The 27,231-nt window shown below is 50.7% G+C and overlaps 1 protein-coding gene across 3 annotated transcripts in view; it reads right to left on the bottom strand.

The window, feature by feature from the left end:
- TEX2 (testis expressed 2) overlaps positions 1-27,231 on the bottom strand; it is a 664,178-nt gene that overhangs the window by 162,558 nt on the left and 474,389 nt on the right. For all 3 annotated transcript variants that reach the window (XM_078654347.1, XM_078654349.1, XM_078654348.1), the window contains exon 5: positions 26,273-26,520. In XM_078654347.1, the coding sequence (XP_078510473.1) occupies positions 26,273-26,520 (248 nt within the window). The remainder of the gene's footprint in view (positions 1-26,272; positions 26,521-27,231) is intronic.

Here is a 27,231-nt window from a genome sequence, read left to right as displayed (position 1 = left end):
GGATAGTTTTAATTAGTAGTAGGGATCGATATACTGGGGTTCTGAAGAAAGCCAAAGTGACCCATTGAGAGCAGGGCTGAATCATGTAGACCAAAGTTAATGTGGAGCACTTAATGAGACTCTGTAGACCTTAATAAACACTATTTTAATGTTGCCTAGGGGCCTTGAGAAATAAACAAGATAACAAAGCTAACCTAAGGCAATTTTGATTAAGTAGATCCCCCTCCGTAAAACATAGGTGTCACCAGAAGAGCTCCCTTGGAATCACCAAGTTTGAGCCTACCCAGATACGTTTAGAATATCTGTGGCGTGGACTCGATGATGAAGTATGCCACTGGAGTGAAAACTTAAAATACCAAACTGGGCTGAGAAGGTAACTTTTCAGCAACACTAACCTGGTGCCTGTAACAGACCTGCAATTCATCGCGGTCGGCTTAAACTTGTGACTTTCTCCCAGTCTCGCACGACCAGACAGCCGCGAGTGATGCTTTATCTTTTTATACTATTTTCACTTAAATCTTTAACATTCCATATCTCCAGTTCTAATGATTGGATTTTTGTCATTTTGGTCTTTTTTAAGTTGGTGTTGAATTTTACTTGTGTTATGTTTTTACTTTATTATTGTTTGAAGTGAAACCTCTACTAAAAGGCAATAATGAGGGACATGATGTTGTTCCCTTCGAGGGAGCGAAGCAGTGGCGTAGCAGGGGGCACGAGTTTTGGGGGTGGCAGCCTCCCCTGCTCTTACTTGCCTCTCTCGGGGTGGCATCCCCCACCACCCCACCGCCCTGCTCTTCAATCGGCAAATAGGAAAAATCTAGCCAGCTACCTCTACCCCCAGCTCTTTGATGGGCCTTAGTGCACTGGAGCGAAGTGGCACAAACAAGTAAGAGGAAACCAAGGAACAAGAACACCAAATCCACCAGCAAATGGATATTCAAACCGACCTAAAGCTGACAAGGTCCCAGCAACAGTGCCCAAATGAACAAGAGATGGCCCCAAACAGCACAGAAGCATTATTCTGCGCCCGCCAGCTGCCTATAGTCATTTCAACCAGCTAAGGCCTATTCACACTGAAACAAGGATAAAAATAATAATAGACTACATGAAAGCTAAAGTAGTCCTCGGTTTAGATGAGCCTGATGTGGCAGAAGGTTATTCAGAGTTGTAATGAGCTGTCCCTTGAGTTGTGCAACACCGACTAACAATTAAGGATCCACAGAATCCTGAAAATACTTATTTCATGTTCGCCACACCAGGATTTCCTTTCAGTGTCAGTCACCTTGCAGTACCCACACGTTCAGTAAGTGCACTTTACATACGTAATAAAATTTATATTTATTTATTTATTTATTTGCACACTTGTACCGCGCTGGGAATCGACTCCCTGAGGAGTATCTCCGCGCCTTTAGCAGCATCTGAGAGCAAAAAGGCCCTATCTAATATTTTTAATTGTCCAACCAGAGCTAGTAATTAAACAGGAAAGTTTTTAATTTTTTCCTAAAGGAAAAAAGTTCCTTACATGATCGAATTTCGGAAGGAAGTTCATTCCAAAACTTCGGGCCTGCTACTGATAAAGCCCTTCCCCCTTGTCTTGTCTTCCAGAACCTGGGGACAACTAACAATTCACGATCACCAGATCTCAGAGATCTTAAGGGGGTGTATGGAGTAAATTTTTTTGTTAGGTAATGAGGGCCATTCCCAGTGAGGCACTTGTGGATGATGCAGCAAGTTTTAAACAACACCCTCTGTTTCACTGTAAGCCAGTGAAGTTTGTTCAGTAGTGGTTTTGAGGGAGTGCGGGCCGGGGCATTAAGAACAAGGCGAGCAGCCGTGTTCTGCACCACTTGTAATCTGGCAGTGATCCCCTCATTTGCGGCTAGCAGCAAACCATTACAATAATCCAGTCTACTCAACACGAGCGACTGAACTAGTGTTTTCCTGGTGGTATCAGGTAGCAGGGGGAATACCCGTCGGAGAAGCCCAATAACATGGAAACAGGAGCTCACCACTTGATTAGCATGATGTTTAAGGGTGAGCTCCTGATCCAATTTAACTCCTAGATCTTTCACAACCACTTTGGGCTCGGGGACTGGGCCTAGGTCTTGAGGCCACCAGTCAGGAGTCCACAGGCGTTTGGCTTCTCCAAAGAGCATCACCTCAGTCTTAGAGACGTTGCACTGAAGGAAGTTTGCTGCCATCCAGTGTGCCACTTCTTTCATCCCTTAGGCAAAGGAGATACGAGCTTCAGGAGTCATGTTTTTAAACGGAAAAAGGAGTTGGGTATCGTCTGCATACGATACGGGAATGAACCCGTGGGATCTCATGATGTTAGCTAGGGCTGCCACGTAGATGTTAAATAACGTTGGGCTCAAGCAGGAGCCCTGTGGCACCCCCTTTGAGATCTCCACCTCCTCTGACTGGTAGGGACCCAGTATGACTCTTTGAGTACGTGTGGTGAAAAAACTCCTTAACCAGGCCAGCGCCTTGCCTCCCAGACCGATGTCAACTAGTCTGGAGGTCATGATCTCATGTGACACAGTGTCAAAGCAGCAGATACACTGCTCACTAGCGACAAATATGAATTGCTACAGAACACTGACATGCAGCACAAGTGGAAATTCACAATATAGGTAAAAACCATTGATCCATGTATGGCATACATAATCTAGCAGCAATGCAAGCAGGCAGAGAAAAGTTTGAGAAATCCCCGTCTGCCATATGCCTACCGACCGGCCAGGTCATACACGGTCCCCAAACAGAGCAATAAACATTAAAGGAGAAAACAGAGGAGGTAAGACCTTGCTTGGTGAACCCCTGGCACTGAAGACATGTCACAGAACGAAATATGCAACACAGATCACATAAGAACTAAAGCACTAAGTGACCAACCAGCAATACATTGTCCCAGAGCAGGTCTCCATCAAGAGATGAACGCACTATAGTAAGGACCAGGTCAGGCCTGGGACCTCTAATGGTCACAAATCCAGATAAATAACACTGATCGTGAGGAGGCTGTGCTGAAGGATGCTGGAAGATGAATTCTCCATGAGATCAATTCTCTTAAGGCTGCCATGGACATACTATGACCAAGACAGTAGACATTTTATCATGGCTAGCAGAGCCAAGCTTCATTCTAGCCCATGAATCGCAGTAAATGGCAGAAAAAAAATTCTGAGAATTTGATAGCAAGTAAATTAACAGGGAGGGCTTAGAAAATTGAGAACGCCTTACGAGGGTCCCATATGGCGGTATGTTCACAGAAAGAACCAGAATCCAGTTTGCCAATGTTATGACTTGCACAGCGCTTTCATGAGAGATCAAGATAAATGCTCAAATTGAACGATTTGATTTTGAAAGAATCACCTTTTAGGGATTACAGGGCAATATATTATTATTTGATTACGTTGAAGAAAGACGAGGGGACATGCATCCTAACAAAATTTTCTGATACTTAGTCTGATTGTATTGTGCTGCAAAAAACAATATGCATTTAATAGAATTACCTTAAGGGTGTGAATATGAATTTGAAATGCATTTGTATTCCTAGGCAAGTGGTCAGAAAAGACTTCTGGAACCAGTAGCATAGCATGAGTGACAGGAGTCCCTATGCAAGCTGGGAAAATGGGCCCCCCTATCTTGCTATCTGGGCAGGAAAAGACAACCGCAATTGTAGTGCCGTGGACCACTCACGTCTGTGGGTCCAGGTGTCACTGCATTAAGGATAGCTATGCTGCGGAATGGCACCAGTCCACAAACTAAGTGAAACCCCTCTGAAATGTCCAGAGATCCTAGTACACAACAAGCTGCATGAGAGATGGAGATTGTGACGGGGTCAAATTCATATGTGCTCTCTCCAGTGCTGAAAAAGACAGATGATGATTCAGTTATCATTAAGCATTATCAGCCCCTATCTTGCCCATCAATTGTGCTTTTTGCATTTGTCACCCCGAGTGGGACGGGTATGCTCAGACGTGAGTCCCGTGCTCTCCATGCCACTGGAGTCAAGCTAGTCTGGCTGATGAGGGGTGAAACCCTGAAACTGGTCCTAGGATGCTTCTTTCCAGTCCAGGGAGGACCTGGCTTGGCTGTTCAGGCAGGACTGTTCCCATTGGTAGCAAGGTCAAGACTGATTTGCAACTGGAATGGCGTGGGGTTCCAACTGGAATGGCGTGGGGTGCAATAAAATGATGGATTTAGGCCCAGATCTCTGTACTGGGCTGAATGTATGACATTGTTCTGCATTCTGTCCATCAATTGTTCTTTTATGCATTTATCTTTGTTACCAGCAGCTGCTAAGATAATTAGGGTGAGACTGGGAAACAGTAACGTAGATATGTGCAATCTATTGAGATCCCATACCCTAGCCCCGCCCAGGTAAGTTTTCAGCTGGATTACACCAATGAGTCAATATTACTTGCAGCTATTGATGATCCTAGGATGGCTGCCAATCGCAGCATTATTTGACTTTACTCAATCTATTGGCTGTGTTTGTCTTCCTCAAGCATTCCATCCTAAAAAATTACTTCTGCTGGCTTTGATTGCTGGCTCTTCATGTGCATTGTTCCATTTCCTTTTGTACTGGTTGAATTCAATCGCGTGGCATCTGCCCCTCTTGTTCCTCTGTATGTAGCACGCCTTGCAAAGCACATCCACTCAATGGGTGTAATCTTCTACATGTACGCCCAGCTCTTAAGTTATGGTGATGATCTTTAGCACATTTGTAGCAATGTAAGTGGTGCATTTGGGAGTTGATGTGTAATAATTCGCTTAAGCTAAACAGTGATAAAAGGAAGGTATTGGTGACGAATGGTAGATTGGAACTTTAGTTAGACACTTTTAGTGTAGTAAAATGGGCACTGTTATAGTGCGAGTCATTAAGATACATTCTGACCTGTTCTTCTTGCCTCAAGTGGTTCCTTTGAGACCTAGGCTTAACTAATGCCTAGTTAATATAAGATAGGAAAACACACTTTGTCATAATGAATTTGTTTCAAATACAATTGCATCATGTCAGAGCATACATGTTAAATCGAGAGCAAATTCTACACGTTGTTGATGCAAAGAAATAAAAAATGCACAAAAACTAACAGGGGTGGGGCAATGGATTTTGACAAAGCTTGGTATCCGCTGTTGCCTTGGAAATATACCCTGCCCTCTTTAAAATACAAAACAAAAGCTTCTGAGCCCGCCTCCAGAGTCCTAAGGAGGATGCATAACCCCGTTTGGACACCAAGGGGCAGACGCTCCAACATAAGAGCTGGAAACATGCTCCATGCAGGGTTTTCCAGCACACTCTGTGCTCACCAGGCGACATTGACTCTTAACCCAGTGATTGTGTGAAGTTCCTATATTGTTTGACACACAGTGACACTGTGAGGTGGTAGGTCTGTAAATGGCAGACCCTGCAGGTATGCTCACCTACTGTAAAGGGCCCTTTAAATTGATTTAAAACAAAAGTTAGATAGAGCAGTTCTCTGCCAGGTGGGCATTGTCAGCGCAGCACAACATTCAAGAAGTTTTTATGAAGCTGCGTTGTACCACATAGCGTCCCCCAGCGATGCTATAAGAAAAGAATATTTAATTTGGAGTGAGATTCGAGTTGCTGCGGGTGCCAATGGCATTGATAACGCATAATTTATCATTAATGTGAAGAGTAAATGAAAGCACGGCGTGTGACAACTGCCTTTTGACAATTTAATTTCCTTGTTTTTACTTATTAAAACGGTGTTAGCAAATAAAGATGTTTAGGTCATGCTGGCTGTCAACACAGTCAGGCCGGTGCCTGGTAACCATGGTGTTCAAGAGCTGGGTACGCAACGCTTCTGTGGATTATCCATGGGAACGAGAGAGGTGACTGCCTTTCACTGCTCCTCTGCTGAGGCGACGGCTCGCGCGGTCTCTTAAACGACGGGGCCGGGAGTCTGCAGGGACTGAAGGCGCAGGCTTCCGTCAGTGGAAGTCGGTGAGCACCGAGGGAGGATCGCCAGGGTATACGCGGTACAACGAGGCAACGGAACCTCCCCCCTCACACACCGGGGCAGGAGGTGACTGCCTTCCGCTGCTCCTCTGCCGCTGCGGCTCGCACTCTCAGGGGCAGGGACTCTGGGTGGAGTCCCCCCAACCTGGTTGCGGCACGCTAGGGGCGTCAGTTCCTGGGCGCCAGGACTTGGGGAGGGTATATATGCCTCTCCCCCACCATTTTGTGCCCTCTTTTGCGTGTCGGACATGCCGTCTCGTTGGTTGTGGGGGACGATTGCGGCCGGGTCCCTACTTGGTCGTTTGGTCAGTCGAATTGGATGGAAGGTGAGCGTTACTCTAACCCCCCACACCCCCCCATCCCACCACGTGGGCTAAGGCCCTGTTGAACCGCGTTTGTTACAAATTCTCTTCCCGGACAACGCGGTAGGTCAGCTTGGCAGTGCCTGTGCGGAGTTGGGACTCCATGTGGGCCACGGGGCGTCGTGATCACCCCCCTTGACTGTCAGGTTCCGCTCCATCTTGGCACGTGGCGTGCTGGTTCCCCTGTCTGGCGATCGGGCCGGCCTCGCAGCCTCGTCGGGTTTTGGCAGTGAGTCTACCCCACACCCACACGAACGTCTGTATTCCCGCCTTGGGTAACGTCCCTGGGCCGGGACTAATAAGTGCGCTGACTCTTTCGCGCGCTGGACACGCCATCACCGACGTGTCCGTGAGACGTGTGCCGAGATAGCCAGGAGTCAGGAGCAGTTTGCGCAGTGAGTGCCCCCTTTCCCCATCCCCATTAATTGGCGTCTTCATGCTGAGGGCCTTACTCGGCCATCGCCGATATTTTTGCCGCCTGAGGGCGAAGTTGGGGTTGGGCCTCCTCTTGGCTATTAAAGAGATTTGCTTGGCCTGTGTGGTCACTCAGACACGTGGGCGGCCCGGGGCATAGATGGGATTATTGCTGTGCCTTGCGGTCCCGCGGCACCATGGTGGGTGCCAGAGCCAAATCCTGGGAGCCTCATGGGAGGTTCCTGGAAAACCGTGTCGGCGCCCCGTTAGTCCTTCGGGCGGTTGGGGGCCTGAACAACCAGGGGATTGCTATGTTAGGCTCCGGCTTGAAAGTGGCGTGAGTAATAAGGGACCAAGTGTCACGGAAAGAGGATCGCCAGTAAGGGCACAACAGGTGGGGTTCGCCCCCGTGCTGCCTGGCTCATCAGGCGGCCCAGTTGGCTGCCTGCCCTTGGATCGCCTGTAAGATAACCCACCTATTACATAACGGTGTATGTAATAAACCTGCAGCAACTTTACCCAAACAAAAAATTGTGTTGTGTGTTTATTTGATGTATGTTATGTTGGAGGGGTGGGAAAGGATGCCAATGGGGATACTATGCTAAACGAGGGGGCTGGGGAGGCAGCAGGGACTGAAGGCACGTGCTTCTTGTGTCAGCGGAGGTGGGTGAGCACCAATGTGAGTACCGAGGGAGGAACAGCAGAGTAATGGGGTACAACGAGGCAACGGAACCTCCCCTCACACACTGGGGCACTGAGGAGGGGACTAAGGGCCCGCCTTTCCTAAGAGACACAATATGGTGTGGACCTAGCAAGGTGGCAAGCTTGGGGGCACTACCCGGGGAAGACTGTGGCGCCAGGCTAGAGAAAGAAGAAAAGAACACCGGAACTCAAGAGCCAGCGAGCTGCAGGACTGGTCATTCGAACACAACTGATTCTCTGTAAATTTAAAAGCAGACACAAAAATGATGTATTTACTTAGTTTCACGAATTGAATTGGTTTCCATCACTGGTACATCTTTAGTACAATATCAAGTCTCTGAAAACCGCCCGGGAGCATGTGGGGCATTTTTTATATCTCCATTGATCTGGTTGAATATCAGATCTGTTCTTCACAACAGATATTTGAAAATGATTTTTACTAGTGTGCAGCCTGGTTTCTCCGTTCCTGTGAATACCCATGTACTACGTTGTGAATGATTAACTGCGGCCTGCATGAGCAATGACCCTCACCAGCTGTCCTGCTGACTCACTGGGCGGTAATTCATTTAACACATTTATAGTAAGGGCGTTCCAAGGCCACCAGGACACAGACCACAACAGAGCAACATATACATACTTTACCTTAGATATCTGGTGCTAGCAGCGCCCTGTCTCTGGGGAAACAAGCTGCTGCTCACTCACGGCATCCTGCCTCCTTGTCCTGGAGTGGGGCACCACCATCCCCCTCAGCAGATTCTTAGTGTTGTCTCCCCTCATCTTGTGACGCAAACAGCGAAGCGCTGAAGTGACAACAGGATCATGTGAGTAGGTGCAAGAGGCTCTCCCCTCTTGCATCCAATCAACATTAGGGCACCCTTGGGTTTCCAGATAGGGAACTGTGGATGGGTATTTGGCTGCCTAATTAGTAAGGGTAAGAACCACCCGTGCTTCTTGCAATGGGATCCCTCCTAGAGCCTACCTCTTAAACTAAGGTTGGCAGAACTATCAGTAGTGACCCACCATCCATACATAAAACAGCGGATCTGGGTTCCCAACAACTTTTCTTCAACTCTCAGTGTCTGCTCACACTGCGTGGATAGCCAGAGAGCAGGAGGGCTTGGAAAATCTGAACACCATTGGTCAAACAAGACGTGCTTGGTTGTCCAGTCCTTAGGTCTGCACCTGTCTCCTCTCATGAGGACAAATATTCCCATCACCTGGGTAGAAGGGAAGGTCCAAAGGCCATCACCTCATGTCTGCCCTTCTTGGTAGCTCCTCAGGTTCTCACGCACCAACTGAAGTTCCTGCAGCCCCCAATGGAACATTCTCAAGACGCGCTCCACACTGGAAATAAACGAGATTCCTGGAGCAAAGCTGATGGGAGGATGAATAAGGGGTGTGACTGGGATCTGCAATGCAACTTCCCTCATAGCAAAGCTAATTAACAGTACATGGTACATTTTCTTATGTGCATATATGATGCCGCTTATGTAAATTCAATTAAGATGTACATTTGAAAAAATAGGTCCTAATGTGTGTAATTAAAGCCCAATAGGACTTGGGAACAAGTTTCGGCATTGGAGTTAACCATGTGAATGCGCGTCTTAAATGAACACTGGAATCACATAGATTTATTAACAAATCCTCCTCTGTTCACAAGCCCCAGTACAAACGTGTCACTCTAACATATTTTTACTGGGTTTAATAATGCAGTTTGTCGATTCATGGAGCTGTATTACTGTATGCATGTAGACTCACAAAGCATGAACCTAGCTATAAAGAAACAGAGCATTGTACAATTTACGGGTGTACACACAGTTGACAGGGATGCGGATGGTGGGTCGAATGGCGGTGAAGGCACCAAAGAGGTTGGTCAGCTCGTGCTGTTCACAAAAGCCACATGAAGTCTGAATCTTAGCAGACAGTATATATGGGTATCTATTGGGGGTAATCATTGTGTAGCGCTTGGCTCTTTCAAGACTGGGCGAATATATGAGAGGTGATTCGATGTTTGTAGGTTGAGCGGAATGACCAGGGATTTCTAAGGGAGTTATTCGCGACAGTTAAGTCTAGCACCGAGCCCTGTCCCTTTAGAGTGTGGGGCCCCTCTCTCTGCATTTGATGTGTTGTAAACAGAGACTTAGCTTTCCATTTGAATATGCCTTAATGGCATATGGACATTAGGTCTGTTGAAAGTTGCAAACAGTAGGAGCCCTTGCCACTTTCACCATTTGTTACCAATGCCCAGGTGAGATATGCCCCGGGAGGAGTAATGCGCCTGCCCGAGGCCACCCTGTGGCCATCAGGAGGGCGGGCCCTTAGTCGCGGAGGGCTGCCCCCGTCCAGTAGATGGTCAGCCACTCCTCCCCAGGGCAGGCGTTGCTCTGGGGATGTGGGCAGGTCAGGTGACGCGCGTCCGGGGCGGCAGGCAGGGAGAGGTGGGTTTATCTCTCCCCCTCGCCATTGTTCAGGCCTCTTTGCCGCTCCGGACGTTGCGCGATCCACATCGGGGACACTCTTTTATTCACCTCTGGTCGCCGTCCAGAGGTCCGGTCTTGCGTCGCGATGAGGGGTTTTCTGATGTCGATGGTTTGCTTCTCCTGCGGTGAGTGAGGTGATTCATGGGGTCGCGTTCACACGGAGAAGCGTTGGTGGGCAGGTTCCTTTGTCCGGGGGCACGTGGGGCCACTTGCGCAGGCTCGGGCGGGTGACCCCCTCCTCCTCGTCTGTCCCCTTCCTTGGTTCCTTGGTCCCTCGGTGTCTCTGTTGGCGTCTCCCTCTAGGGGTACTGTTATTCAGCATCTCGTATTTCTGTTTGTACACTCGAGGGGCTTGCTTATTCACGAACGCGCGTGCGGACTGTTGGGGTAGCGCTGCTGTTGTGGGACACAGACTCATTGTGTGTTTCCTTCTGTGTTTTGGCAAAGAGATGGTTAGGATTGAGGCGCACTGAGTTCAGCGTCTCCTTGATCTGGCCATGGATCATGGCGCCCGTCCCAGGCCTCTCGGAGCTAAGATGTGTTTGATCGTGTGAGTGTTGGGTTCAATTGTGCTTTCATTCCACCCTTAAGGGTCGGATGTCTTACATTGTTTGCTATGGTGGGAAGCTCTATCGGGGGAGAGCCTGTGGCCTGGCGGCGGGAGCGTTCGACCAGGGAGCTGGAGACCCGGGTTCTTGTCTCGGCTACGACGCTTTGCATCATGTGATTCTGGGTAAATCGCGTTTCTTGTTCAGCCGATTTTTGTGCTCGTGTGTGGAAGCACCCATGTTTGCTCTCGGTCCCTCGACTTACTGCGGGTGTTCCCTGCGGTGAGAACCCCCGCGTGCCGTCCTTCAGCCCGCGGTGTTCAAGTTTTCCCGGGCATGCCTTGGGCCTACAATCGTACAATCTCTGGCGGCGGGCCCACTGGGCCGGGTTCCTCCTGGGGTAACAGTCTTGGCTCCTCCATCGTTGCGCTGGGACCCGGCTTTTTGGATTCATCGTAGGTTTGTGCAGCGAAGCAATGTACAGTGGATTAGTGGGCACGGCTTTTACCTTTAGTCTAACCACTTTTCTTAAGCTCAAAAAGCGGACCTCTGAGGCTTACTTCCCCACGTGTCCAGTTCGTAGGTGCAAGGTTCTTGGGGCGATCACGTTAGCTACGCCCCGGTATGAGCTGTTGTGCACCAAGTGTATGCCTTTGTCAATGTCATTGTTCAAGTTGGAATTAGAATGTTTTATAGGGACGACTGGCCGAGTGGGTTGTAGAGCACCGGTAGCTGCCTTTACACGTCGTAGAGAGATGTACTTCCGGGCGCTTTCAGCCAGTGCCGCGTAACAGATCCCCACAGTTTAATTTTAGGTGGGCAGCATTGGCAATTTTCAGCGCGGGTGAGCCTCTTGCCAACAGGCCTTTATGTGATAACTGTGTATGGGATGAGAAGTGTATTTTAGCAAGGTTCTTTGGCCACGTAATGGGTGTCTTTTCTATTTCAGCAGGAGGGATAAGCCTATTCTGTGCGCTAAGTTGTGGAGGGTGTCCGTATCTACTATGGTGTATAGTTCCTTCTGGCTATAGTACCCATTTGTGTCACTTTGTCATTTAAACACGTGGCATTGCAGTTTTGTCCCCCTGGTGCTCTGTACCCTCGGTAGATCTATGGGTTTTCTGACCTGGGCCCACTGCCCTCGCCGCGTGGTGTCCTCTATCAGCGTAGTGTCTCGGGACAATTCTAGCCGCATGCTGCCTGCCCGGGGGGCTTTTACTTAAGCGTCTAGCGATGGCCAGTGGTGAAGATTGATAGGATGGCGTGCATATGGGTGTCAGCATTCGTTCCTGCATTTTCTCCTCCGGCATGCAAGTTAGTATGGCCTGGATATGTTACAGGCATAGCGATGGTGCTGTTACGTGATAGGGGGAAAGATGGTGTTTAGCTGGTCATCCTCTGTGGCGGCCCGTGGCCCAATCTGGTAAGTCATAAGAGTCGTGGCGGGACGAGGCCCTGTAGCGGTGGTGCTGTTACGTGATAGGGGCAAAGATGGTGTTTAGCTGGTCATCCTCTGTGGCGGCCCGTGGCCTAATCTGGTAAGTCATAAGAGTCGTGGCGGGACGAGGCCCTGTGAGGCGTGCTTTAGGCCCGTTTGAGACACTACTATCTGCAGACTGGCTTTTCCGATGGTGAGCGGGGTTTTGGGGGGTAGAGCACAATGCGCCCAGTCCTGCGCCTGTGCCTCCCCAGGTTTTCTCCGAGCCAGGGCTCGTGCCGCCTCTTTCCACGGGCGCTTTCCACAAAGCTCCCCTGGCTCGCACCGTGAGCCTTGCACGTGGTACGGGTATTCCTGGGGGCTTGTGGCAGTGGTTCTTGTAATCAGTAAAGGGCGTCTTAGCGCAGCATTATATCTTTAGGACGCAATTAATTATGCGGGTCGTGGTAGTACTCTAGATATGGCCATGTCGCTTGGTATGGCCATGGTATCATGGTATTGAGTTCCTGCCCCCGCCCTTCTATGGGGTATTAACCTTGGATAAGACTGATATAGGCGTTTTCCCCCCATGCTGTGTGTATAGTGGAACGGAAGTACTGGTCTGCTCATGCATGGTGCGCAGAACACGCTGCGCTGTATGATGAAATGTGTTAGCTTGGGTCACTCAGATATTCGCATACCTTCTCGCCTCCCACCAATGTGGCCCCATTATTTTCATGCTACGGGGGTTCCTTTTGGGCTTGTGAAATTGTAGGTCAGATTGCTATTTGGGCTTCGCCTTAGTTAGCAAGGATGGCCAGTATACAATGGGTGCCATCTAGTCGGAGACCAGGTTGCAGCGAGGCGTTCCGACGTGCTTAGCGCTATGGTTGGGTGTGTGTGATTATCCAGCTCGGGTGTTCCCTACCCCCCCTTTTTCTATTATCGGCTTTCCAGCTTGCCGTAGGTGTAAGGGACTCTGGTGCGCTAAGCTCCTGCTGCGCGCCCACTGTTACTTCACGGGGTTGGGAAAGCCTTGATGTGTGTTCGGTCGCAGCCTGTGCCCCTTCCTTTTTTTTTTTTTTTTTTTTTTTGTCCTCGGGGCAGAGGGATTTATCTCCGTCATCGGGAAAACTCAGTTATGAAGGGTCCATGGGGTACGGCAGGTCGGCTGGCACCAGGGAGCCTACCAATCACATGGGTTTGAACACTCAAGTGTTTACTGAACGGGATTTATCGCATATGTCATGGTAACAGGGAAGGCAAACATGGCGTTGTCTTTCACAGCACATCGGTGCTACGTGGCTTTCGTTAGTGTTCGTACATAGCCTGCGTCCTCCCTGGTTACGGTTACTGGTTCTGTAGATTTTATTGCGCCACCCTGGTTTTGGACAAAATTACAGCGTGATGCCTCAGCAAGGGTCCAAACTGAATATGATTGTTTTCCCTGGTTTGTTACGTAGGTTGCAGCATCGCCCAGTCACGACCAGCGCTTAGAATGGGCATGGGTGATGCAGGGGGAGGGCCTCGGGCACCTCCTGAGGTACAACAGTTCCTATGTTTAGCATACCTAGGGCGCCTTGTAGTAAGCGTTGCTGCCGAAGTCCGATGTGACCAGCGGTCACGGGTTCGAATCCTGGTGAAAACGTTAAACGGTCCGTTTTGTACAAATATGTCTCAGTGGTAAAATATCCACTTTTGGGAGGCCTACTCGGGCGGCAGTTGCAATTTTTTGGCCCCTTCAAGCAACTAAGGCTGAGTAACTTAGCATGGTTTTCGGGCTCCAGGCAGGGGGTCCGGCAGTATGTGTCACGCGTTTTAGCCACCGGTTGGCACTTTTCCAGTGTTTTGATTCAGTACATGGTGTGTGAACATTTGACATGTGGGAGACTTCGGTGCTCGCAGTAGGGCAACCACCAGCCTCCAAGGCTTCAGAGTCGTACATGATCGGATAGGCCGCATAGGGTAACTGTGCACTATTACAGGAGGCTTGTATGAGGTCTGTTCCACGCAAGGATAGGACTCAGTTTTAACAAGGAAACAAGATTTCCCATGTTTAGGGAATCAGATGAACTGTTCCAAGGTTATTAGGCGCCTCTTATTAAGGACCAAGATGCAGACTGCGATAACAAACGAGGCCTGTCTTATAGTGACAGGTAGAGATATATGACAGTGAGTGACAAACTGTCAAAATTAATCAGCATCCTTTGTGCACAGACTACCCCGCCTGGGCGTGCTTCTGGACTGTGTAGGGACGCTGCTTGTCCTATCTGTCGTATGACGAAATGTACGTCATCTTCAAAGCGCTGGATGTTCATTTGGAAACTTAGCATTCTTTAGGCAGGAGCGGATGTGATTAGAGTCAGTTAAGGTGGGAATTATGAGCCAAGTGTGCAAAACTCCATCAAGGTCCCAAATCAAGCATCTTGCCTTAAGCGCTGGCTTCCAAAAGAGCGTGTCGCTATGTATTATAGGCATGTTTATGTCTAGTCACACGTCTCATGCCCCCTTCGCTGGAATTCGCAGTGAAATATAGGTACATGTATGTGATGCAAAGTAGAAGCTGTCACTGTGGCAGGCCTCTCGTGTTTTAATGGGTGCAGAGGCACTGGGGGAAACTAGGCCTATTGTATTCCCTCCAGACCACGTTTAAGTCTACAACCATTTCGGTAGCAAATGACATGCTGATGATCAAAGATCCCGGATATATATCGGAAAATTTCCAGCACCATCAGATGATTTAGCAGAACAATTTCCGGCCTGCGTTGGAGGGTCCTAGTGGTTCATTATAGACATATACATGGTAAACTATCCTTTCTCCGATCCTTGCTCCTAGTGCTAATAATCTGATACTGTAAGTCGCTATGACCTATCCTGTACCCTGTATATTTTGTATACCCACCAGTTGCAGAGTATTTGTTTGATCTTCTCTTTAACGAGCCCTCGAGTTAATGAGCGCACTAGTTCGGCTCACTTGCATATCATTGTTAATAGTCCCCCAACTTTACCACTTATAGGTTTGTCTATGGCAGCACAATCTCGGCAAGTACTTTTCAGCTGTAGCTTAGTGTCAATTTAGAAATGGGTAACATAATTTTGGCTGGTATCCTCATCTTCTTACCTGTACTCTAGTAATTCATCTTGCAAAGTGTGTTTGAGGTCGCTGTGGGTATGTAAGGCCCAGTGCTCCTTTATGTAAATATGCTTTTAATGACCATCAGTAAACGTGACTGTGTTTCAGCCCCACCAAGAGAATTATTTCTGAGTTCGCTCAACAGCTGCTAAATCACTTCCGTAGCAATTTACATCGTGAGTCTTCTAGGGATCTTCTCCTTCAGGTATCTCATTGCAGTCCAGGTTCAGGCTGAGGTTGTAACAGTTCCACCCTTGTAAGTGAAATGAGTGTAACATTGCTCCCCTGGTTTGCGTTTGTACAGCTTCGTGTTGAACCTGTGTAACCTTTAGATTCCTTGTGCACCTCCCAAGGTGAGGAGTTGACCTGAGGTTTCCTATCGCCAATATTGGGAGCTCCTTGATCCAGCTTATTATCCATTATGGCGAGAGTCGTGAGGCAACCTTTGTAGATGAGCTATTCTTAGTAGCATGGTCTAAGCGGCCCCTGGCTACTAGGGGGCAGGTGTTACCAGCTGTACCTTTGCTATCCTGTATATAGATTTTAAGTCCTCCACGCAAGTGATACTAAATAAGGCTTCGCTCTGAAATAGCCATCAGTACTTTGCTTAATTAGTAGCTTCTATGTACTCTAAGCACAGTAGTCAGTTGAAGATGAGTACTGCACCTCGGCAGAAGTTGTACATTACTGGGTGTAGTCTGCTGATGCTTTGCGTGAAGGTGTGTGTTGGGTCTCAGTGGCATGCGCTGGTCTCATATGGCATAGATTGCGGAGCGATAGCAGCAGGGGGAGGCCTCCTCATCTCTCGGGCCCTTTCCAAGGGTATGACCTCACGCACCTGGGATAATCTTCACTTTTGCTGTAGAGGGATTTCTTCCCGGGGGTATATGCTGATTAGTTTCAGAGGGGCTTTTGGTTTCAGCGGGCGTGTCATGATGCAGGTCAGGATCTTAAGGGGTCACTTGGTTTCAGTCCCAGCAATCCTTTGGTGGTAGTCGTAAGTCCCCCTTACAGACAAGCCATCTATAGGTAGCATGGCCTAAGCCACTGCCAGACTAAACCAGAGAGGGCAGGTGATGCCTGCTGTTGATACCTGTGCAATCCTGTATTGGCATATGCAAAGTCATCGCCCAAGTTATATAGTATAATATGTATTTATCCCTTCAATGCCCCTGTGCTCTTTGGTTTATAGCTGCACAAGCGTTCAATTGCAAGCACACTGTCTCCATGTTATGCGGAGAACGGCATTACAGCAGGAGTTGTAACTTAGCTGGGTATAGCCTGCTGACGCTTGTTGTGAAGGGTGTGGTTGAGTTTCAGGGCATGTGCTGGAACGCCTATTGTTCGATACGAGGCACCTCAGCAGTAGGGGCCCCTTCTCATCACTTTGTCTTTTATCTGGAAGTATGACTTCACGTAACCGGGTATGGTTGCACTATGGTGGTAAAGCAATAAAAAGACCCGGGGTATCTGCGGATTAAGGGCAGAGGGGCCTGGGTTTCGTCAGGCATGTAAGGTTCATGTCAGTATCAGGTCTCTTCGAGGTGGAAAGGGTCCATCGCTCACCGTCGTTTTGGTCTTGTTTCTTGGACCGACAAAATGCTCTGCAGAGCAAGGGTTGCAGGTTTCCCTAAAAAGCGAAGTGGTGGGGGGCCCGGACGGCGACGGTGGCCGCCGGCCGGGCTGTGGCGGAGTTACAGGGCGATCCGGAAGCAGAGAGGTGCAACAATGTACTTCAGCGGGCACATAGGGGTGCCAGAGCCTAACCTGGAACCTCATGGGAGGTCCAGGAACTCGAGTCGGCGCCCCAGTAGTCCTTCGGGCGGTTGTGGGCCTGTGCAACCGGGGGTTTGCCTAGATACGCCCCGCAAGGGGAGTGTGTAGTTTTATTTACCATAATGGTGCAGCAGTTGGGTGGTTCGCCACTGTGCTGATTGGCTCAACAGGCGGGCAGGTGGCGAGAATGCGGCCTGCCCTTGGATCGTCCGTAAGATAACCCACCGTGATTACATAATGTTGTATGTAATAATAAACCTGCAGCAATTTTTCCCAATCTTAACACTTGTGTCTGTGTGTTATTTGCGGGATGTTGTATATGTTGGGGCGGGGGATCCTGTGGCCCTGAAGTGACTATGCGCCTGCCCGAGGCCACCCTGTGGCCATCAGGAGGGCGGGCCCTTAGTCGCGGAGGGCTGCCCCCGTCCAGTAGATGGTCAGCCACTCCTCCCCAGGGCAGGCGTTGCTCTGGGGATGTGGGCAGGTCAGGTGACGCGCGTCCGGGGCGGCAGGCAGGGAGAGGGGGGTTTATCTCTCCCCCTCGCCATTGCTCAGGCCTCTTTGCCGCTCCGGACGTTGCGCGATCCACATCGGGGACACTCTTTTCCCTCCCTACCTCTTACCCAGAGTGTCAGCTTTGGGGAGGTGCTCATAAGGGAGTTTTTAATGTGTTCCTTTTTCGTTGCAGGCGGAGTTACAGGGCGATCCGGAAGCAGAGAGGTGCAACAATGTACTTCAGCGGGCACATAGGGGTGCCAGAGCCTAACCTGGAACCTCATGGGAGGTCCAGAAACTCGAGTCGGCGCCCCAGTAGTCCTTCGGGCGGTTGTGGGCCTGTGCAACCGGGGGTTTGCCTAGATACGCCCCGCAAGGGGCGTGTGTAGTTTTATTTACCATAATGGTGCAGCAGTTGGGTGGTTCGCCACTGTGCTGATTGGCTCAACAGGCGGGCAGGTGGCGAGAATGCGGCCTGCCCTTGGATCGTCCGTAAGATAACCCACCGTGATTACATAATGTTGTATGTAATAATAAACCTGCAGCAATTTTTCCCAATCTTAACACTTGTGTCTGTGTGTTATTTGCGGGATGTTGTATATGTTGGGGCGGGGGATCCTGTGGCCCTGAAGTGACTATTATGAGGGATGCAGTCACTGGGTGCTGGTTACCACGCTGCTGCTACTTCAAAGTGAGGTCTGGGCGTTATGAAGACGCAAGGTTACATAACCCCTGGCTATGCGAAGGCTGTCAATGCTGCTGAGTGGGTTTCGTTCCAGGCAGGTTGGATAGCGAGGCCACGTGCCCATAGTCAATCTCTTCCCTTTTCCAAACAACTGTGACAGATGTAAACAGTAGGTATCGCAATAAAGCAGCTCAACAGTACTGACACCCGGGGGGCGTGGCCTGGAGCCGTCGATGGTGGACGTGTAGTTCTCCAGCTCCGTCCTAAGCCCTGAATACAAGCTGATTATCCTGCATTCCCCTGCCTGCAGCTCACCTGATCCCTAAACAGGTTGTCTCCGGGGGCGAGCGGCGTGGGGCGGTGCGGTATAGCCCCTCTCGGACCGCTCCTTCGGCGAGTTCCGGCGACGGAGCCTGTTGCGGCCTGTGGGTCGGAGTGGAGCCCCGGCCTAAAGTGATTGGCCTGGCCGGCCTACCCCCTGCCCCCTTCGCGGTCCAGTCGGGACCCGGGATTGGACTTCCCCTGTGTTGCTGGCCGGGACTGCGGAGTGCGGTGAGGTGCCCCACCCTGACTCGGGCCCCGCTACCCCCCGCTCGGTCGCTTCGCCACGGGCCGGCTGCCCTGCTGCGAGGCCCTTCGGGACGCGGGAATACTCCCGGGCCGTCCCCCCGCCCTCCCACGAAGCTAGCGGGACTCCGGCATTCCGCCGCATGGAGAGGGACTGAGGAGCGGGCGACACACACAATCCGCTGCCACCAACACGAGACCGGCTTCGCCCTGCACAAGCTGCCAGCATCACAACGCGGATCGGCCCGACTTTGCTAATATCCTGGCGCCATCTTGGCATCACACCGGGGCTTGGTCGAGACCCTCGGGCCCTGGCGCTCTCGCCTCGCCTGCCCCCGAGCCGACAGCCGGAGGACCTGAAACGCAGCACAGAGTGGCACGCATTGAAGACACGCGGACCTCAGGTACAGGGGTCTGAAGAGGGGAGGTGCGCCACGCGCTTTGGCGCCTTATCACAGCGCTGCAGCCCCGACCCTTGCCGCGCTCCCGGCAGGTACGACAAGCTCTGCAGTGGCCTGGACCCCACCACCTCTCCCCCCCGCCGCCACTGCGGGCCTGGGGTCATTCCTGCCTGTGGAGACGCCGGAGGCGTACCGACCCACCCTGCATTGACACCTCGCCTTGGTAGCCTACACTGTCCCTGCCAGCCCTGGGGACTTCGCTACATCCGCCTCTACCCAGCACGTAGTGGTCCTTCCATAACCACTGCCGGACGCTCGGAGGGACTGCAGCGATCTGCTGCATCCACTACAGCGCCACCCTGCTAACGAGATCCATGGGCAAACACAGGGACAAATCTCGGGGCCAGGGCGCTCAGACGGACGTGCAGTCCACGGGCTCTGACGATCCGCTGGCCTCCTCCAACATGGACATCATCCCGCCGACCGGTAAGGGATCGCAGGACGCCAAGCTAGATCTGATCCTGAATGAAATACGCGCGACGCGGGAAGCGCTAGAATCGCGCATAGACAACATGGCGACTGGACTGTCCCTACTGAAGGCTGACCATAACAAGTTGGCGGATCGGGTGGCAGAGCAAAAAATAGCGCTAGATGACCTAATCCCGCAGCAGACGGAACACTCCACGAAATTGGAAAACGTAGAGAAGCAGCTAAAGCAACTATGGGATAGAGTGGACGATGCTGAAGGACGTGCCCGCCGCAACAACGTCCGCATCCTGGGCATTCCGGAGAGAAGCGAGGGGAGGGACCCCACGCGGTTTGTGGAGGATTGGCTACGGAAGCTGGTGGGCCAGAGAGACCTCACCGCCCTCTACAGTGTGGAACGGGCCCACAGGATGCCATCGCGGCCCCCGCAACCAGGGGCACCTCCTCGCCCCCTGATCGCTCGTCTCCTCCACTTCAGAGACCGAGACACTGTCCTGCGAGCGGCCAGGGAGGAAGCGCCAATACGTTTCGAGGATAAGAATATATCGGTCTACCCTGATTTCACTCCCACTGTGCAGCGGGCCAGGTCCAACTTCATGGGGGTGAAACACAAATTGCGGGACAGGAACGTGAAATATGCACTTTTGTTCCCTGCTCGGCTCAAAATCCTACATAACAACAGGTCACATTTTTTCGACTCACCTGAGGAGGCGGCGGAGTGGATGGAGGTCACTCTGACCCAGCCGGCATCACAGGACCCATTCGCAGCCCACCGCAGTGACACCCACAGGGGCTCGCCAGGCCGACGGACCAACACTCACAGCCCCGGCCACCATTCATCCCACGGAGCATCGGTGATGACGCATCCCCCTGGGCACCAGACGGTGGACCACTCGTCATCATACCCGCAACAAGGCCTAACTGAGGAGGCACTGGCTGCCCACGACGCGGGAGCACCCGGAGACAGACTCACCGTCACCACCGACACCCACACTGAGGTGTCTGGTTCAGTTGACAGCTTGCAGCTCTTCCCGAAGATCACGGCCCAGATGGCAGCGGAGTTCTGAACCACGGCACGATTGAACCTCTCCGGGTGGTGACGTATAACTAATCCCCTCCTTCACATATGGTGGGTTGTATATGTGGGGGCCCATTGTATTGTGGGCTATCAAGCCCACGTAGTCCGTTCAGTGACAATCGACGGAGGCCTACCACCCCCGGTATGCACACGAACTTGACTAACTTGTGCCCACGTTGGGCACCATGGTTTGGCTCCTGGGTATATTGGCTCAGGGACCCTTTTGTTCAGGGGTTACATGTTTGCGAGACACTCTCATTTTCTAGCACAGCAGGACATGTGGGGTCACCCAGTTGTTTCACATTGCCGCACTGCACAGATGGTAATGGGACCTCTTAACACTTACCAATTGTGCACCTGGAACGTGCGTGGCATGGGGTCAGTGCACAAACGACACAGAATCCTTGCACAACTCAACCGCAGGGGGACACAGATTGCTTGCTTGCAAGAGACTCATTTGAACGCTGCTGAAGCGGTGAAATTGCGCAAGAAATGGAGGGGGCAGCTCTTTGCTACCTCATATTCTGCATTCTCAAGGGGGGCGGCGATTTGGCTCCGTGGCTCTCTTCCCTTCCAGATGCTGGAGCAACGGATTGATCAGGAGGGTCGTTATGTATTTGTACGGGGACTGTTGGATGGGGAGGCGGTTGTCATTGGATGTGTATACTCACCTAACGCAAACCAGTCAGACTTTTTGTTAACTGTTAACGAGGTACTTGCAGGTTGGGCTGATCTTCGCTGGATCATCGGGGGCGATTTCAATGCTGTACTTGATGTTATGCTAGATAGATCACACCCCCCCTTACAGGCTACAGAGAGTAGGAAACAGGCAGATGCGCTTGCGAGTTGGGCTGAGGGCTGGGATCTGGCAGATGTGTGGCGCAGCATACACCCTCTGGAAAGGGAATACTCCTTTTTCTCCCCTCCCCACCAGCTCCACACCAGAATTGACCATGTTTTCTGCTCCCGTTCCCTTACGGCAATGATTGTCCAGGCCCAGCACATGGGGAAAACTCTATCGGACCACAACCCCGTGGAGATTACTTGGCAGTGGGGTAGGAGGCTGGCTCCCATTCCGACTTGGCGACTGTCTCTTGATCTCCTCGAGGATTCGGTCTTCCGGTCCTCCCTGTCCGACGCTATCAACACCTACTTCTCCACGAATGCGAACACGGCCAGCTCCCGGCAGATAGAATGGGACACTTTCAAAGTCTGTCTTAGGGGGACTGCTATGACCACTAGGGTGGGAAGGAGGCGGGAGGTGATCAGCCAACTGAAGGAGGTGGAGGGCTCACTCGCGTCCCTAGAGAATGAGGCAGCGGGCACCAATGCTCCCTTTACACCTCTGCAAGAGGCACATATTAGGCACGCGGAGCTACTGGAAGACCTGCGGCTTATAGACTATAGGGAATACACGAATAGGCAACATACACAGGCAGACCGAGCCGGTCCCCTACTAGCCCGCCTACTACGGGACTCCCCGATCAGCCACCCCGTTTTGAGGGTCCTGGACCAATCTGGCCGCTCGGCTACCACCCAAATAGGGATTAATACGGCGTTCAAGGACTATTACACCACGCTGTACGGTCCCCCACAGCCCTTATCAGAACCCGCACTTGCGGCCTTCATGGAGGGTCTGGATCTCCCACAACTTACTGCCAACCAGACCAAAGACTTGAAGCGTACTGTTTCAGAGGCGGAAATTAGACAGGCGATACGAGCCCTTCCGAAGGGTAAGGCCCCCGGAACGGATGGCCTACCAGCTGAATTCTACGCAACATATATAGACCTCCTGGCCCCACGGTTACACGCTGTTTATCTGGAAGCCCTACGTACAACCTCTCTACCGCAATCATCCATGCAAGCACTGATCACGTCCCTCTTGAAACCGGCCAAAGATGGTCTGCAGATGGCCGATTACAGACCCCTGTCCCTTCTCAATACTGATTCTAAAATATTGAGCAAGGTGCTGGCGTCGAGGCTTGTGCAGTATGTGCCACAGCTGGTCCACCCAGATCAGTGTGGTTTTGTAACGGGCCGTAATACGGCCATGAACCTTAGGCGCTTAGCCCAGCTCATGCTCGGAGATAATATGGGCACGGGCTCCGAAGGCTGCATATCTCTGGACTTAAAGCAAGCGTTCGATTCATTAAGCTGGGACTATATGTTCGCCACCCTGTCAAACTTCGGGATACCGCCCGAATTTCTCGCTTGGGTCAGATTGCTGTATACCATCCCCACGGCCAGGGTGCGCACCTCCCATCAAATCTCAGGTCCCATAGCTATAGCACGAGGCACCAGGCAGGGCTGCCCGCTCTCCCCTCTCCTCTTCGTCCTTGCCCTCGAACCGTTGCTCTGTAGACTCAGGTCGATGGCCCCCCACTATGGCATACAACGGCATGGTACGGACCACATTGTATCTGCGTACGCGGATGATATTATATTATATCTACGCGACCTGAGGGGCGACCTGAGTCCAGTTTCCCAGGTTTTTGAGGATTTCAGAGAGATCTCTGGCCTCACCATCAGTGAGTCTAAGTCCTATGGGTTCACCTTTGCAGCCGCAGGCGAGTCGGCCCCCCTGCCTTTTGCCCCTCATGAATTCCAGATGGCGGAAACCACCTTCCGATATCTTGGGATACAGATATACAGAGAGGCGGGCATGATGATAGACGGCAACCTGGGAAGGGCCATCAGAACGATGAAGTCACAAATTCAGTTCTGGCTAACATTGCCGCTCTCAATACCCGGCCGGGTGGCAATATCCAAGATGGTGATGCTCCCCCGTCTCATCTACTACTTCACCAATCTGCCATTCCAGATCCCGGCGGTGACATTTAAGACCATCGACTCCCTCCTCACCGAACTGGTGTGGGGGCATGGCCGCAGACGCATAGGGCTGGCCAAGTTGCAGCTCCCCTCCGACTCCGGAGGCATGGGCTTACCGGACTTCAGAGCTTATAATTATGCGTGTCAGCTACAATGGCTAGCTTACTGGGTGGCGGGCCGCAATCTTCATGAGATTAATGTTTCAAAGGACGACCATGCTAAGGGGAGAGTGCACATCTTGCTCCTACCTGGCTCGGATCTACCTAGAAACGCCCCGCCGCTTCTCAAGCTGGCGGTAACATACTGGCGGAGGGCATTAAAGTACACGTCCCCCGGGACACCTTATGCCCCCACAGTCCCACTGTTGGGCATACCTCTGGGCTCGGGCACACTCACGGCGACCTTGCTGGAGCCCTGGCATGACGCAGGTGTGACACACGTGGGTGACCTGTTTGCGGAGGGGCACCTATTATCTTTCGAAGACTTCAGAACCAGGCAGGGCGTCCCCGGCGGCTCCTTTCTTATGCACGCCGGACTCCGCCATTATATCGCACGCAAATGGTCGCCTGATGGGCGGGAGCCTGTTACGAACCCTCTCGTCACAATGCTCTACCTCATGGGAACGGGCGGCCATCTGACCAGGTGGCTCACAGCTAGCATCAAAACGGGGAGGGCACTTACACTGTCACCACTGCGGGCGGCATGGGAAGCAGATGTTGGAAGGCCACTGAGGGACAAGGAGTGGGAGCGCATGCTTCAGTTCCCCAAAAAAGTAGCTAGGAACCCCAAATACAAGTTCATCCAACTGATGTTACTACATAGAGCCTACCTGACTCCGCACCGCCTCCATATGATGTTCCCTGCATCCAAGAGCAACTGCCCCCGATGCGATGCAGATGACGCATCACTGGTACATATGCTGTGGCAATGCCCTAAACTAGGGTATTTCTGGACCACTGTCCATGACTCACTCGAGAAGGCTGGTACTCTGCCCAGATCGCCTACACTGGAACGTACACTACTAGGGCTGGGGCCACCAACACGCACCAGAACCGTGGCGACGCGCTTCTCAGATCTGGCCCTGTTGCTGGCGAAGCGCGCCATCACGATGAGATGGAAATCATCTAAACCGCCCAGCCCTGACCTATGGCGGGCAGAAGTAGTGCGCTGGGGTAAGGCTGAAGGTGAAGCACTACAGAAAGAGGAACGCAGGGGCCTCCGGAAAACTCCGATCTCGCTGGACTGGTTTGCCACGTTGGGGGCATTTGAGGCTGGCAATGACGAGGATGAAGGAGATACAAGTGAATAACCACTTGTGGTGTCACTATGCCCTGATTCACTCTCCCATGCACCGACACTGCCTACGGTGCACTGCGATGGGATACCGGGGACCCAGACCCATCGATCACACTACAACACCCTACCTGGGTGTTCAACTTACACTACGTATCCATACATTGGGAGTGACCCACTTGTCGATATTTCGATTATGTACCTGTTGAGAGAGTGTCGGGTGGGATTTCTTAGGGGTGGAGGGTGGGATCGGGTGTGAACGGGATTTGTTAGTTTGTTCTGGTTCATCGACAAAATGAAAATTCGAATTCACTTGGTTTATATATATGCTTTAAGCAAACGCATGCATGTATCACCGGGATTAATACTGAGCTCGTATATATGAAAATGTATGCATGTTACTGCTCTAAAAACTATGCTAATAAACAGATTTAAAAAAAAAAACAAAAAAAAAACAAAACAGTACTGACTACCCGGTGCTGCATTCAGAACACACCCCTATGTTTATGGAATTAAAATATACACTAAAGAAAATCCCAAGTGTGGCCGATGAGAAATTATAGACAGGAACCAGATGTCAATGGAAAGCAGTGACATAGGGGTAATTTACATTTGGGCATCCTATTCGTAGCATGTTCGGGATACTTACTTAGACAAAGGTGAAGATTGTGAGCTAAGAAAAAGAAGAGCAATACCCTACAAGGCAAAAATTAATGAATTTGCCAAAATCTTTACAAAAACGAAATGGTGTAAATTAATCATAGGCTTTTCATCGAGAGGTGCAACTGGGGAAAACGAAGAGCCAGAAACTGACTGCGTGTTAACATGGGAGGTGAGAACGTAACATAACAAGAAAGCAGTTGTTCTCTCAGAGGATAATTTATTTACTCAAAGTTACATTCAAATTCTAAACTTTGACACCCCCTGAAGGAAAGGAGCAGTGCCGGTGCTGCAGCACTGGTTTGACATGCTAGTGAATTCCAAGATTACCAGCTAGTCTAGCTGTATATTTTTTTTAATTTGCTGTAGACGCGACCGCAGTTTCATAGACAATTCATTACACATTACACGTTTCATGTGTGATTAAAATGAATGTTCAACCCAAAAGTTTAACCATAACTATCTTTAAACACAAGTAAGACTGACTATCAACACCAAGCACTAGCTCAAATTATGCTTTAAGTTTCAACAGCCTGTACCTTATATGTTTATGGTTCAATTCTGCCCACCCATGGACAAGCATAACACCCTGCACAACAGACATACATCTCGGGTATGCTTTTGATTAAAAACTGGCATCATTGTATCCTCCTAGGCAAACAATGGTGACTGTTAGTTTGAGGAACAACTGAAAGATTATAGAAAAGAGGCAAAGATTCAGTTTAAGGGCTGGTCTAGTCACTGGCAGGCAGGCACATAGCCAGACAGACAGATACACACTCTCTCTTCTCTCCCTGCAATGCCACCATCTTGACACTCTCCTCCTTTGTGGAATATAGTGAACCTTTGCCCCACCCTAATTCCTTGTACAGCACTAGCTATGTAAAGAATACATACATACAGAGTTAGAAGTTATTCAAAAGTGGCCTTAGCTAGACTGGAACATTTCCCCTCTTGGTTACTAACCTTTTTCGTAGCTGTGGGGCTACTCTCTGCACTGTTCACTGGACTAGCCGCCGGGCTTCTATCTTCATGTGGAACACATTTGGCCATGTAGACATTGTAGTCCAAAAGGATTTTCTGTCGCACGCTTCCTGCCAACTCCTTCGGTTTTGTCTGGGACACAATTTCATCCAGACTTCCTTTACTGCTGCTGCGAGAGTGAGTGAGAAGGCCAGACTGGCTGTTGGTCCTGCTGTGCGATGATAAAGCTCCTAGAGAAGACAAACAAAAAAAAGATTACATTGTCACCCAACAACCCAGAGACAGAGTTCCAGACAGTAGAAGCCCAGCTACCATACTATGGGCAAGATGTAGGTAGCCAATTACCGGTCGGTAACGGCCGAAATTCGGTAATTTCGGCCGTTACCGACCGGTATTTTGAAAATGAGATGTAGGTGGGCATTTTACCTAATTGGTAATTTACCGAATCGGTATTTTAAGGAATCAGTCAATTATCGATTCCTTAAAATACCGAATCGGTAAATTACCGATTTTGCCATGTAGGGAGCACTCAAATGAGTGCTTTTCCCCTTTTAGGATTCGTTATTTACCACCAACTACAAGTTGGTGGTAAATAATGGAAACCTTGGAAAAAGCCTTTTTTTTGCTTTTCCAACAGTGCCATGCCTTAGGGCATGTATGTCTGCAACATGTGCACCCATACACAATTGAGGGGTGCAACAGGGTGACACCCTGCCCCCCTTCAATGTTTCCCCCATTTACCGAATCGGTATTTACCGATTCGGTAATTGACACTCATTCATATGGGCCTCCATTACCAATTCGGTAATTACCGAAACTTACCGATTCGGTAATTTTTTCAGTAAAATTACCTACATCCCATTTGCCTGTTCTTAAATACCGAATCGGTATGATTCGGTATATAAGAATCGGTAATCTGGGATTACCTACATCTGGCCCTA

Source organism: Lissotriton helveticus, chromosome 7, assembly GCF_964261635.1.
Source record: "Lissotriton helveticus chromosome 7, aLisHel1.1, whole genome shotgun sequence".
Lineage (NCBI taxonomy): Eukaryota > Metazoa > Chordata > Amphibia > Caudata > Salamandridae > Lissotriton > Lissotriton helveticus.
Note: the sequence above shows the minus strand (reverse complement) of the source record. Positions and strands in the feature narration are given on the sequence as shown.